This window comes from Anoplophora glabripennis, unplaced genomic scaffold (assembly GCF_000390285.2).
Source record: "Anoplophora glabripennis isolate ALB-LARVAE unplaced genomic scaffold, Agla_2.0 scaffold639, whole genome shotgun sequence".
Classification (NCBI taxonomy): Eukaryota; Metazoa; Arthropoda; class Insecta; order Coleoptera; family Cerambycidae; genus Anoplophora; species Anoplophora glabripennis.
Genome location: NW_019416719.1, coordinates 258,584 through 274,606, shown reverse-complemented (window position 1 = coordinate 274,606; position 16,023 = coordinate 258,584). Strand labels below are relative to the sequence as shown.

The window sequence follows — 16,023 nt, the reverse complement described above, 5'->3', positions numbered from 1 at the left end:
AATTAGGGGGGTGGGGGAATTGGAGATAGGGGTGAAAATGCACCCCTTTCAGTTTTTTAACTGGAGCTCGAAAACGAAGCAAAATTTCGCTATAGTTCATAGGAAAAATTATTTAAATTTTTACTTTTTTGCCCTTAGTTTTTTTTTGAGTAAAGATAGATATATGTATTGCTTCATAGAAAAAAAGTAGATAAAATTTCCTTCAAAACAAGAGGTTGTAAAGTATTTTTGGATGAAAATTGAGTGATATATGGCCGCTCACTTTTCCAATTTTTCTATTTTCGTCGTGTTTACCCTTATACGTTTTAATTCTCATATTTTTGCAAAAAAGGAAGGAAATATGACGTTCAAGGATTTTCATCACATGACTAGTTCGAAGGCGTCATTAAAAATGAAAAAACCGCGGTGTGCTATTAAATTAGAGGGTTGAAATTGAAGATAGGGGTGAAAATGCACTTTTGCAGATTTTTAAATATAGCACGAAAACGAAGCAAAATTTCGGTATAGTTCATAGGAAAAAAAATTTGTAAAGAATTGAATTTCCCATCGAAATGACCTGTCTAAAAAATGTAAAAGAAACATTTTATGCAAGTTAATAAACAATTTTAAAGAAAGCAAAAAATAAGATTTTTTGATTTTTTTTACTTTTTTTAATAAAATAATTTATTAAAAACTTGAGAATTTAAGTACAATAAAGTTTATTAATAATGTATATACAGTGTGTCCACGGATGGAGTTGACAAAAGAAAAAATTTCAATTCTGACTTACTCTATATGTATAGCTACCTCAAAAACTGAAATTTTGATTTTAAAATTTGTATAGGATATTATTTGAGGTTATAAACAGATTTGTTGTATAAAATTGTTGTGTAAAATAATAAATAATTCATTTCTCTTGAGTATTTTCATGTTTTTTAATTTATGAGCACCCTGTATATCTAATCTAAGATGTTTGTATGACAGTCTCATTTTTTCGAGGGGCAGAACTTTTTATAAAGAGTGACATTTTTCGACAAAGTCAAAAACAAAAGGGTTTCTCCTCTTGTCAACTCCTTCCGTCGACACACTGTATATACATTATTAATAAACTTTATTGTAGTTAAATTCTCAAGTTTTTACTTTTATAAAAAAGTAAAAAAATAATCTTATTTTTTGCTTTCTTTAAAATGTTTATTAACGTTTTTTTTTGCATAAAATTTTCCTTTTAAATTTTTTAAATAAGCTATTTCGATGGGAAATTCAATTCTTTAAATAATTTTTGCTATGAACTATATAGCGAAATTGTGTTTCGTTTTCGAGTTACAGTTAAAAAACTGAAAGGGGTGCATTTTCACCCGTATCTCCAATTTCCAACCCCTAATTTAATAGCACTCCGTGGTTTTTTCATCTAAAATGACCCTTTGAACGATTCACGGTTCTGGTTAAATTCTTAAGAATGAATTTTTGATGTGTTTTTTCTACTTTAAGTTTTCTCAAAGAAAGCTAAAATAGAATTTTTCAAAAACAAGTATTGATGTAGACCTCGAAGGCCAGTCAAATTGTCGAAAATCCCTCGTTTTTTGCCAAAATTTAGTTCAGTAAACAAAGACACAGAAAAATTAGGAAAAATTCCGTAGAACTGAATGAACTACTTTACGCCAGCTGAATGTTAGGGCTTCGTTGTCAAAATGGCGTCCACAAGATTCGCACAACAGTTTTTTTTTTTTCATTAAAAATAAACCTTCCACATCTTTAAAAAGAAAACAGAATTTATTACTAAACTTCCAGAATATTTAGTCCTTGGCAAGTAGAATAAGTGCATGTTTGTAAAATTGCAAAATATTTGATAGTTTTTGCAAGAATTGAGCTTTTCGAAAAAAAAAACATTAATGCACTTACGTGGCCCATTTTGGGCGTAAAAATTTTTTCTAAGAAATGTAATTTCCTGTGCAAATTGTGCGCGTTTTGCAAAATAATTGGAAACTGAATATTTTGAATCGAAATAAAACGATCGCCTTTGATTTTGTAACCGTTCCTCTAAGCGTGCGTTTGATACAAGTAATCTACCAATGGTCGGTGGTTAGGAATTTCAGCTACTTGGGAAACTCGAGGCCAGACTGCGGCTTAACATTAATAGATTATGAATTAGGGGTGAACTTTGGGCGCCCCACTACGGTCTGCACGAAATACTTGGTAATCTTTATATGTCCGTCGCCTTGCGTTGATGTTAACGACTAAGGTGAACGTATCAGAATTTTTCACATACATAGCTCCATATTTAATAAAATCACTGCCCCCAAACAGTAACCATGTAGTTAGCACAATCTATTTATCGTATTGGATGTTTAATTAAAGTCCCAAATAACGGATCGCACTGTTGGGGCTAAGTGCATTGGGATGTTGTTCATTAGAAGTGCCAAGTCCAAGGGAAACCCTGGTAAAGGTTAAACTTAATACGTAAATGGGACTGGCAGTTGTATTAAGTCTGGTTCCAAATAAGAACACATACAAACTGCATTGTTTTGCCATCAAAAGTTTATTAATCTTTGCCAAGATCCATAGTCTATTAGAAGGTAATTTGTTGTTTTATTATATCTTTGTCGTGCTTTCGGGAAGTGGCGTAGGAATATCAAAAAAGCTAAATGGGAAACAATTTATACACAGGTGTTTGACAAATAGAGCCGTTCGTTTTAGACCGGTTAAAGGAACTCGAACCACGCGGGCAAAGGTATTTGAAATATTGGGGAATGTCGTATAGTTATGATTCCCATCAAACGCAGAGGAAAGATGTTTTAAAAAAAACTCGACCGAATAATACCAATTTTCGTTTGAATATTTCGCGTTTCATGTCTGTTAACGCAACCACAACGCTGATTTTAAAAAGATCGTGAGTTTGACATACATTTATTTCTCATTCAACTTTAAGGTTAAAATTACTGAATGATTGAACATATTTACCAGTTCTTACAATGTATATGATATATTCGAAGAAAAATATGTATTTTTAGTTATACACGGACTGTTGAAGTGCACCCTTGTGGAGATAAGCATCGCTATCAATGGAATGCATTAATAACATCAACAACAAAAAAAAAGTGTGACAAACGATATACCTATGTTAATTTCGGTACTCCGGGAAATTTCGCACTTATCACATTTATTCGTGTTTATCAAAGAAGCATACATATGGATTGTGCCTGACTGTATGGCTTAATTATTATTCTCCTGTGAAATATTTTGCAAAAAAATGTAAAAAAAATAGTTGAAAATGGCAAAAAATCATATTAATGAGTGAAAAAAATTAGAAAACGATATTCTAAATTGGATCAAGTATTCCTCTCATAAATTTAGTTGAGTCGAATTTGAATCTAAAGTCTGTTAAGCCTCGTTACCCAAAAATTTGCAAAAATAGCAAAGTATCGCAAAAAAATGCAAATCGTGAATCCCAAAAAATCTTGAATAAATGTCATGGATGTGAATATATAAAAACTTATATTTCATTTTGTAGGGCATTATTTGATTTCAAATTTCTCGATAACCTGTCCCAAAATTTTACCTAACAGCGCAAACCGATTATATTCCTTAAAATACCGACAAGAAAAACCATTCTTAAAAATAAGTCTGCATTTCCCGATACCCCCAATAACAAACAATATATAAAAAACTAAATTTTCCGTAACTTCGCTCCACTTCCCACATTTGAGGGAACCCGAAGGCACTTACCTCATTTCTTTATCGCATTTATTCCCCGCCAGGATCATCGGCACCCTCGGCATGGTCTTCTTCCTTGTCAGTCCGCCGCTGTTCGAGGCCCCGGCATTTACTTTAGTTTCTATTATTTGCTCCCGTAATCTTATTGCTTCTTCAAAAGTCTCCCTGCTGTCCATGCTGAATACAATTACGAACAGGTCCCCTGCAACAAAACACAATTTAAGCGGTTTATAACATCCGGAATTATATGTACGGAGCGAGATTAGCATTTTGGCGATACCTACAAAAAAACAACGCATTTTATCGAAGTCGAACGAGAGTACGTTTTTAATGTGAAAAGCATTAGATTTTTAATTTTTGTGGTCTAATTATAAAAATAATTCCTACCGATAAAGTTAGGGCTAAAAATATCCTAAGGTGGTCCTGTTTAACATACTCCTGAATAAAATTGACACATTTCGTGTACATTTTCTAATTCAGCATAAAAAGTTGATTAAGTGTTCAAAATTTCATTCCTTTACCTCGAACCGTTTCGATAATATTGAACAAAAGTTATCTTCAGATCCTCTTTAAGGAGGTTTATCGGGTTCACTAAAATGCACAGATGTACTTGAAATTTATATAGCGTATTATTTAGTGCTCCCTCCGTGCGTCATATTTTTTGAATTTTTTTTGAATCTAGATTTTGAGATATTGTTTTTGAAAGTTGTTCATTTTGACATAGGTCTATATGGCGAAGATGGACGGTGCGGCTCTTTTTTTGCCCATAACTTGAAAAAAAATGTAGAAATTGTGAAACAAAACTTTTCCATAGACAGTACACAGCATTATCTTATTTTTGATGTAAAACTAATGTAAGTTTTGAACATAGTACAGCTGTATTAATTAGAAACAGAAACCAATAATTGCATTTCTGTCTGACTTGAGGATTAATGTGGCAACGTGACAATCAGCTGACAGCAAGGAGGGAATACATTTGAAAGACTTGATAAAAACGAAATTGATTTCAAACATATATACATTTTTCCTAAATCACATGTACATTTTTTGTAATGTTTTTAAAAAACTAAATTAATTAAAAAAGGCTAGGAAACTGTGATATATTTATTGGAATAAAAAATACAGTTGATAAATGCTTTTAATATATCTAGTGGTTTATAAAAACATCGTAATCCGTACCCAGAAATATTTAGGGTTACATAAAGATTTATTTACTTGATTAATATAATTAGTAATACTTGAGATAAAAGCATTTGTAAAACACGAACAGTGAGTAATTATGTAATTTCTATCACAGAATATTTAAAATTGCATCCAACAATTTCTTTGACTTGGACGAGATGGGCGCGAGGCGCGAGTGTCATTTCATTTTTTTAGAACTAAATTAACATAATTATTTTCTCGTTGTTTTACCAGTTCACATGATTACGGATTTTAAATAAAGGATACAAATTTTTGCGAGGATAGTACGATATATTTGCTATATTATATAATAATTATATTTTACATAGTTTACACACAATACATATTTGAACGCGTTCGCATCTTTACCCGAATTTGACGCGCAATATCTCCGATGTGCGAGGTCTGTAGGTTCGCAGTGTGTACAACTGCACTCGATTATTAGCGCTGTTGCCACATCTACATAGTGTTTATGCGTTCATTAAATATAATTTAAAACTACTTAAATATATTTTTATGTTGTTAATTTTTCAATATGTATGTTATGTGCATATTGAGTATGTTTATTTGCTATATAGATAATGTTTATCGCAAATAATTTCAGTAGAATTTAATTTTTTCAAGTTGGTAACGGGTTTTTGTCCCATAATAAATGCATAGGACCCCTCCTGCGCTCCTCCCTTCCCTCGGACCCCGTTGCTATGACTTTTGACATATTATAATGTTATGATGCTTTTGAAGGATTCTGAAGCTGATTCCACTCACAGATCTCGAAAGGAAAAAAAACAAATTACTCTACTTTACATCGCCTTCCAAATCCAAAATGTGACATTGTTCTTTTTTCGCTCTTCCATAAACTGTAACGCGAACCCGAAGTCATTTATTAGATTTATTGACGTGAATTCGATGAATACCCGACATGAATTTGTTGGATATATTGGCAATAAAAACCAATTTGTTCTTTCGTAATACCGAAATTCGTGATATATACGGACTTTCTATACTAATTACTAATCTCAACTTCTGTTTTCCTGCTACGCGAATTAGAAATATTGATCGGTGTGCACTGTACAAGAGTAGTAATTAATCCCTAAGTTGGATAACTAAGTAATCTTTAAAAACGATTTATTTCGACTGCACAGGAAAACCCGTAGAAAACTTTTTGCTGCAGATCGGGATCGTGTTGCACTATTTGTTTTTAATTAACGGTGTATTTTTTACGAATTGTTTGTTTGTGTTAGTCATTTATTCTGGAATAAATTTCATTTTACAATAAAATTGTGTTCACTAATTTTTACAAGGGCTGTTGTGATACGAAATTTTTGATTTACCATGATAAAACTACACTATTTTTTTTTAAATATTCCAATGGTACATGAAATATACACTTCAAAAGTACATATTTGTTTAGGTTTTTGTCTCGGTGTACGCCATAGAACTCGCTCGAATTCGGGTTTAAAATAATACCCTCCTTAAATTATCCCAAGCTTAGTCAAAACCTTTGACAACGTAAAGTTCGTTTCGTACTACGAATTGGGGGAGTTGGCACAAAATTTAACTTCTCGACAAACGATATTTATTTATTCATCGTGAATACAGGATCCAAGGGTTTAAGCTTCTTACATTTAGCAGTACAATTATTTTCTTCAGACCTCTGAGTGTGGAATCAATTTGTTGGTGTTGAATTGGTAATGGCTTGAAGCTATGAAGGTCTATTTAAAAACATTGGATGTTTCACTTTTTCACTATTACTTGTGTTATTTTTATTATTATTTGCTAGGATCTCTCAAGTTCTAAAAAAAATATTATTATGTACTATGTAGGTAACTTTAATTTAACTATGTACCTACATTTTACTATGGTCAAGCCTAAAGTATTTTTTTTATTTAGATTATATCGCTTATAGTGTTCCAGCGCTTGGCAGTCTGGATAAATTTCACAATACAGATGCAATAGGGTCTCCAAAATACAGTCTAGCGTTTCGCTATGCGGACATAGCGGGATAAGATGTTGCGTGGCAACAGATGCTGTCACAGGCCCCAACATGTGCGCCCCAGAGCGTGGCCCTTTCATGACCTGCCCCGAACACCTCTGCCGTTTACCGGGGGTGTTAATTTTCGATAAAATGCGAAGTTTACAATTTCACCCGATATGGGCATTCCAGGAGCTCTCAGAGGAAACCGGGATGAGGATAAAGCGTCCGTTTCTATTTTTCCAGTCCCATCGGTTTTTATTTGTGGAAAAATAACGAGCGTTCAAATAAAAACGTGGTTAAGTTGGTTCTGAAAATTTGGACGTAGGGCGTAGCGTATAGCAAATGAACTTAAACGTCATCTGTCAAAGCGCTATATCGCCGCTATCAATTTGAATATTTTCGTTTTAAAAAGCGTTTAAAATGGTGTTTTCTCAAGAACAAAAAGTGTTTATCATAGAGTCCTACTTTAGAAATGGACGCAAGATTGATGGAATATGGAAGTATTCTATTGATGAATGTTTCATAGAATTTCAAAATCAATTTCCCGGCGTTGTTGAGTACAAAATTTTTCAAAGTGCAGTTCAGCGTTGTGTTAATGTTTTTCGTGAAACGGGCAGTGTAACAAGAAAAGAAGGAAGAGGCCGACCTAAAAAAGCGGACTGAAGAATTAAAAGAAAATGTCCAACAAATAATGGAAAATGCGCCAAGAACTTCTGTACGTGTTTTATCACAAATGGTGGGAGTATCAGTCGGTACCTATCACACAGTGTTAAAAAAAGAATTGCTTTTGTTCTCCTATCGTTTAACTTGTTAGCAAGAACTTCATGAAGTTGATTTTCCGCGACGGGCTGTATTTTGTGAATGGTTTTTAAACAATTACGGTGAACTTCATAATATCACCTTTTTTTCTGATGAAGCCTGGTTTCATTTCACTTTCCGCAGCTCCTTTAATTGTTTGTTATTGTTATCACGATTATTCTTTAAAATAAAGTTATATAGTCATTAACGTTATTGAAACTGACAGCTGCTATACAGCTCGTTGAGAAATGAGGTTAAGTTGGTCGCTATAAGCTACTCCCTACGTCCAATGTGTCAGAGCCAACTTCGACCACGTTTTTATTTGAACGCTCGTTCAAATCGTTTATTATGTTCAATAAAATATTATGTAGTTTTGTTTAAAATCTCCCGTTGGAGAGATTTTGATCTCGTGTATGGAAGCTTTTGGAAAAAAATTGGAGCGTACTATTAACACTATCGAGCTCTTTAAAAGGTTATCGAATCCATTTGAAAACATTTGAATTTCGTCCAATCTTTTAATCGCAATTATTGTGGTCAACTTGCCTGACTTTTTGATATATTACTTTATTTTTCTTTCAAACTACTCTAAAAAGTATATACTTACTTTTAAGGAAAAAATATATTTTTTAATGTCACTTACTGTTATTATAATACTTCAAACTAACTTATACAAAAAATTCAGGCAAATTCAAGAAAATTTAATCATTTACCTGGGCTATGAAAATGAAACGAGGTCGGGTTTCTACAAAATACATTTTACAAATGCTAGCCCAACGCTTCGTATTTTAATTAACTATTTAATTACCTTAATTAATTCAAGCCGAACATATTTTCAACCATAATCCAACAGTTAACTTTAATTTAAATAAAAAATTGGTAAACTATTTTTTATTTACTATACCTACATATTCATATTTTTCTATAATTAAAAAATAGTTCATTTAACAAATCTAAAAGGTACTAGGGCCCCCAACGTTACAATTTTTATATACTGTACAGTTTCAGACAAAGGTATTAAATATTCCTTCGAGAATTAGAAAGAAGTTTCCTGCGAGGTAAAATTTATTTTCTCGCACACTTACCTAGGGATGAAATGTAAATAACAGTGTTACCGACAGATTCTTAAATATTCTGTTTCACAGTCAGTCCGGACTATAAAGTCTGATAACAGTTTACGGCCTTATTCAACTTTTATGACCCAGTCAGTAGTATCTGTCGCTGCAAAGCAACACACACACACTGACTTTTCAATAACGGGAGTTGTAGTGGATTCCCTAACTATATCTTTTTTCTGCCCTACTCGTGACTAAAAATAAATTATTTCTTAATTTTTACAAATACGGAAAGTTAGTGTTTGTGTAGATTTTCACATAATAGCTATTTCCCGTTGCGTATTATTGATTAAATTATACACACAGCCATTTCAAATGTTTCATATTTTATTCTCATTTTTGAGGATAAATTTGGTTTCTTTATAATTTTTTTTTTTCACAATCATATCCTGTAATGTTAAATTTACAATGTAACATTTCGATTTCAATCCCTTTTTAAATACGTACAGCTATATACAAACGTATTGAAATTTAACGGAATTTTTTTTAAAGAGAACGTATTTAATGACTACTCTCCCTCTGGAAAATTATACAGGCTGCTTGGCACTCCAGATGAATATCAAGTCCGTTTTAAGGGAATTATTACGCCAAACGATTATTAATTTTTTTTTTTCGGTGAACAGAGTGGGTAATTATAGACGCCAGAAAAGCCTTTTATTTACAAGGCCGTGGAAACCGAAATAACGGCAATTGCCACGATTTTGCCATGCTAATTCGCTCATCGGTGCTTTAATAATTTTTTTATGTTGCCAGGGGGGGCATAGTAATACATTAAAACTTAATGTAACGGAAAGCGAATAATTACAGAGGGTAATCGAGCACGTTCGATGTCCTAGCCCTAGGTTATGCACGTATGGAGTAAATATTACATAATTAGTTGGGGAAGGATATCGATCCAAATTACGTTTTTGCCAGCAAACGAAGATTTAGCGTTATATTAAAATTAAAAAGAGTTGTGACAGGCTGTGACAATCTTGTAGACACCTAGGTGAACAGAAAAGCAAAAAGAATTTTTATTACTACGAAATTTCTTTTCGATAATTATAGAGAATCAATATTCGCAATATTCCTTAACGATCAGAGAGCTACAGCCCCCGTAATCCGGCCCTGTCTAATTTTGTTGAAGAGTGACATGGCGAGTAATATAAAAATCCATTCTGTATGTATTTCCGTCTAAATTTACAATAATTTCATTACTTTTTTATCGTGTCGATTAACAATTATAGTCGTATTAGATGTTATCGACAGCGATGAAATAATAGATGGTTTGTTTTTGTGTAGCATATACGCATTTCCATTTAATTACAAATAGGAAAGATACTTGGCAGTGTTTCTAAAGTATTCAATATATTTTTTATTAGGATACTTTCAACAAATCAAAAGAATTTTATATCCCGTACTTATTTTAGTATTTTTTGAAAAACTTTTGTAATTTCTCTAGATATCATACACTTTACTGGATTTTCATTTGACCATGAGTTCTCACAATTCACTTTTTTACCCACAACAGCATTGTCTACGCCTACTCAGTTGTAATAATTACAGGAAGATGCTGTACACTCTTTTCTTTTTTACGGTTGCTCTGGTTGAGTTACGACTATTTAAGGACATAAAACACAGCCACTGTCGATAATCCTCAACGTGAGTGTGGCAAATGTCCCAAAATAATCGTATAAATTCGGACAAAAGTACCGCAGACAAAAGTGTAGATTAGGACCTGGTGTACAGTATTTTTAGTTGTGTTCCTGAAATTTTGATAAATAATGAATTGTAGCTTCTATATTATTTTATATTACACAAATATTAGTGGAAGATTAACTAAAACCACAGAACGTATTTGTGATTTATTGTAGAATTAAATAATAGTTTCAACTTTTTAATCGATAAATCTAATATAATCTAATTGTAAGTCGACGTTTACAAACAAAATCATTTATATTTGCATTATTTACCACTGTAATTTAAACTGGCCAACGATTATTATCAATTATTAAAAGACATACTTGCAACGCGTCTCTCGCGGTAAATATAGATTCGTTTATAAAATACGAAGCTTAACGTACCTGTTTTTTTCTTATATTCGGTCGATTTAGTGGAGAAAAATTTCGTTTTACAATTAGATGAAAATTTCGCATAATATACTCCTCTAGAATGAAGTTCACGACTTGGATACGAATCTATAAATTAGCATATTAACTAACTTGGTCTAGACTACAGGATATGTTCAGCAAACTTGCTGGAATATAAACTACGCTAACAAATCTAAAGCCCTGAGGACGCGAGATATATAAAATTTCACAATCCGCTTAGGACTTGCAAATTATAAAATTTGTAACGTTTTATAATAAAATATATTCAATACGTCAACGGCAACAATACATATTGAGCTATTTACCAATAAAATATATTCTATGCCTGGCTTCGATCCTGTCAAAATTGCTTTTTACGACGTTCTCATAGGAGCATTTTATGTGGGGCTCGAAAGAAATAAAAACACCCTATTCGGAATCCTTTTTATGTCCGAAGGGCAAATTTCAGCAAAATAATGACGGGGGACTTCGCCCTTGCGATACAATGAAATTAAATATTGCGTACATTTTTTTTGTAGTTCGGAAAATATTTGCAAAAGTTTTCGCAGTACCTACTTAAATTACATACGAATATATTTTCGACTATACCTAATACCAGTAAGTGTGTTCATGATCAAAATGTAGTAGAAGATAACACTAAAATAGAAAATACTGAGGAACAAACCATTAACTCAAACCAACCCACCATCGTTTATAAAATTGTGTTTTTAATGATGCTAATAATTATAATAAGCAGTCAAAAATTTAAATTATAATATTCTTTCTCCTTTCAATTTCCTTCCAAATAGTTGGGTATTTGAACATTAAAAATTAGACGAAAATTCTAAGAAAACCAACCGAAGTATTGGACTAGAAATTAATGAGGTAGAGAACATAAACAAACGAACGTGTAAATAAAACTGACAAGTTTTAGTTTGTCATGAAACATAGTAGTCAACAATTAAATGAGCCTTTAAATCGCAGTTTGGTCAATCTGCCTGAAATTTTTTTTTTATATAAGTTAGTTTAGAGTATATAATAACAATAAGTGACAGTAATTTTTGTTTCAACCCCCGGCCAGGGGTGAAAAAATATAAAACAAAGGGGTTTTTCAATATAACTCAAAAGGGGTAAGCGTTAGAAAAAAAAGTTTCTCATAAAAGTTGTAGAGCATAAAATTCTACATAAAAATGGTATATTAACTTTTTCTTATACCATTAAAATTAACAGAGTTAGGGAGACTAGAAGTTATGGGATGATGTCAGAAATTTAAAAAAATCATAAGTAGAAAAATGAATGGATTTTATTATTATTTTTTAATTTACTCTAAAAAATGTAAACTTTCTGTTCAGAGAAATAGATATATTTTTTTAATTTTTAATAAAAAAGTTAAAACAGTTAAAATTTTTTAATCGTTAATTTTTATGATTTAATACTAAAACAATTTTTTTCTATGCCATTCGATCGATTATTTAAAATAAAGAAAATTGCTTTCGAAATTTCGTTTTATGACAACGATAAGAAATCACGTTCGCTTAGTGAAATCATTATAACTTTTTTATTAAAAATTAAAAAATATATCTATTTCCTGAAAAGATAGGTTATATTTTTAAGAGTAAATTGGAAAAAAAATTATAAAATTCATTAATCTTGCTACTTGTTATGATTTTTTAAATTTCTGAAATCATCCCTTAACTTCTAGTCTCCGTAACTGTTAATTTCAATAATACAAGAAAAAGTTAATTCACCATCTTTATGTAGAATTTTATGCTCTACAACTTTTATAAGAAACTTTTTTTTCTAACGCTTACCCCTTTTGAATTATATTGAAAAACCCCTTTATTTTATCTTTTTTCACCCCTGGCCGGGGGTTGAAACAAAAATTACTGTCACTTATTGTTATTATATACCCTAAACTAACTTATATAAAAAATTCAGGCAAGTTGACCAAAAATGCCTATTCAACTGGACTATAGGTATGACCACCGCAACATCAGAAGAATACAGTCACATGCCCACCTCGTTTCACGTTAATTAAACCGTTTTTAAATTTTATGCCGTAAGCAGGGTATTAGCGTTATTTTCCGCATTCAATTACGAGTCCGATGTTTCGGACAGCCTGCCGTGTTACATCTAATTAAATTATCATGGAATTCAATCCCAGGGTATAACGTGAGCCGCGTGGTCTATTTATTTAATGAGTATGGGATAGGCCATTGCATATTTTAAAATCGATGTTTCCTATAACAACATTCGGCTGAAAATCCATTTCCCGCACGTTAGTCGTCCATCCATCCATACCAATCACGACACTCGTTGCACATCATCCACCACTGTACAATTGATTTCCGTTTTGTTTTCACAAACATCGTAAAATTGTCATATTAGATTAAATCCACAATTCATATGCTGCATAAGTATACGCTCGTATGTTTCTTTAAAACATCTCATATGTTATGTAAAATATATACATTACGGCTTAGTAGTTCTAAACAGATATTGACTTTGAGCTGCTCTGGATATCATATTCCACGAATTTTATATGGTTGCAAGCGAATATATTCAGGCAAAATATACAGCGGCGAAGATATCTGCCAGTTCCATTTAATCTCAATACATTTTTGATATCGATTTTATCGAATATAACTTTTTTACCGCAATAATACGTTTTTGAATGAAGCAAGTTTGATCACAAAATATTTAAAGTTCGCAATGTTTAAGTTTGTTCTGCAAAATTGTCGTTATAAGTCACGGCGCTCTTACTGGGTACTTGTTTATCAGGCAATTTCGAAATTTCCCTTCGTATTTCCGCTTTTCGTGGATCTAATAATCTCCCCAGGAAGCACTTGTTATTTTAACTTGAGCAAAATTAAAATTAAATTTCAAGTTGAATCAATACGTAAGCAGTGGGGATATATCCGACATCAGCTTTATGGCCTTTAATATTTTATCAGTCCCTCTTCATTTTTCAGGCTCTGGTCCGTCAAATTTATTGTATCAAATCTGTTAACCGATTTATTATGTTTTAATGCTACAATTAATAATACACTTATAGTAGAGGAGAGAAGGATATTTACGTTTAAAGCGAACTAATTGTAAGATTATGAATTGTTTCTGTACTATCTCATATTTCATATTATTATTCATTATATTGTTGTGATATGTTTTGAATTTCCTATTTAGATCATGTAATGCCTGTATTGATTATTCATTTGTAACGTACTTGGAAGCGTTTGAAACCTATTCACAATTGATATGGAGAGATACGGTAACTTATGGTCTAACAAAGACTGTAATTGCACGTTGTTGAGGTGGAATAGCAAGTTTTTCCACTTCAGCTAGTTTGAAAAGTCTGATAATTCCTAAATGTCATATTAAAAGAGAATGATATGGCTAGAGCCTACTTTTTGTCAGGAGAAAACGATGCTGCTGCAATTAAAATTGAAAGCGAAAACAGATAGAAGCCATACCCTTATACATAAAACATTTTTTCATAAATTTTATCTACTTTGTGTTGCTAAAGTTTGTAAGAAGACTAACGAACCACCCTCTATATAGTCGTTGTTATTATCAAAAATATGATTACGTCTTTATGGATTTAAATACAAACTTAACAGGATTCGTGTAAAATTAAAAAAGTTGGTCAAAGAATTACAAAAGCTATTTTTCATTTTGATTTATGTGCGAAAGTTCAGTAGTGGTTGACCCACCTGTTCACCAAAATGGGGACATGCCGTTTTAAATTTAAAGAAAGGGGTACAATTCCATTCGTAACTCCACTGATTGCAATTGAAAACAAATGTGAGATCTTTCATCATTTTATTGACGAATTTATGGGGTTGAACGGATGGTTTGAAGTAGGCGTCGCGTCGTGGGTAAAACTGTTCGCGTTCAGATTAGCTTCTGAGCCGAATTATGAGCAGGGAAAGCGGAGAAATTTATGGTTGCGCCAAAATTCCGACATTTTTAATTACAGATAAATAATCTGGTTCCATGATTGCAATTTAACTCCGAAATCGTAAATAACTCGCTCGGGGATGGGATACAAGAATGTTTGTTAGGAAAAAAGGGTTAGGAAAGTATAAAAAGACGCAGTATCACAGTTTCATACAAATCAGTAAAGACGTATACTTTTTTATAAATGGATTTTAATGTGACAAAGTATTATGACCTTGAGCAAGGCGGCTATATTAATAATACTTTGTTTAAAAAAAATTGCATCTTAATAATCACAAAATAGACTTATTTTATATCGCTCTTTGCAATGAGTTGCCTGCTGTAAAAGGAAAGATCAATAAAACTACCTTCGGCAACATTACATTCAAGAGCAGGCTGTTGCTAATTACAGAAGGGTTTGTTACTAATTCCAAACCCAAGTTTTATGGGAAAACTATGCGAAGTAATTAAATAGCAGCCGATGCGTTAAATATCCAGCAAAGTTTATCTTCCAGCTGAATTGAAACAAATAACATATACCTTCCAGTAAAAAACTTCCAAGGAAACATTCTCACAATAAAAATGTGACATCTAAAACCGACGTCAGTTTTTCTCTAAGTAGCAAAAATATTATTGGATGGATAAGCAATTTTATTCGTGTAGTAAGGAAAAGAAATTAAAAAAGTCTAGCTTCCATTTGTAGCGTTAAGTGTTAAAACTATGAAGAATGTGAGATTCTCTTTAAACATCGCGTTTTTCTACGAAGCTTTCGTCCTACCTTTTTCTAGTAGGCTTTGTATCAAGGAAAAGTTATAAAATCAATCTGAACGGCAAAGGCATCCATTCTAGTTTCCAAAGACTTTATTAATGTTTCCGCACACAAAGCATCAAAAGATGTTGCTGGAGTATTCATGCAAAAATGTGTTTCAGTAAGTAGCAGGTTCTTTGTAGGAAGGTCGGTGGAACTCCACAATCTCTAAATATTTATTCGATCAAAGTGGAAATATTGAAAGGTACATACAGGGTGCAATTAAGTGAATTAAAACTAATATGAGAATATTTTTGTGTTTTATTAGAACGTACTATACGTTTAACAGGTATGGAACGAATGATTTACGCAGTAGTTCTTTTTTACTTCGTTTATTTCCATATCCTTATCGACACCCGTTAGCCTAAAGGTCATTAAGGGCTATTAGGGAGGGCGCAAACCGCTTACACGTTCTTTCATGAATTCTTGATGTACCTACTGATAGTCTAGACC

General features: G+C 32.2%; 1 protein-coding gene across 2 annotated transcripts in view; it reads right to left on the bottom strand.

Moving 5' to 3' along the window:
• LOC108913724 (GTP-binding protein Rhes) overlaps nucleotides 1-16,023 on the bottom strand; it is a 54,773-nt gene that overhangs the window by 7,809 nt on the left and 30,941 nt on the right. For both annotated transcript variants that reach the window (XM_018719333.1, XM_018719332.1), the window contains exon 4: nucleotides 3,703-3,892. In XM_018719333.1, coding sequence (XP_018574849.1) covers nucleotides 3,703-3,892 — 190 coding nt within the window. The remainder of the gene's footprint in view (nucleotides 1-3,702; nucleotides 3,893-16,023) is intronic.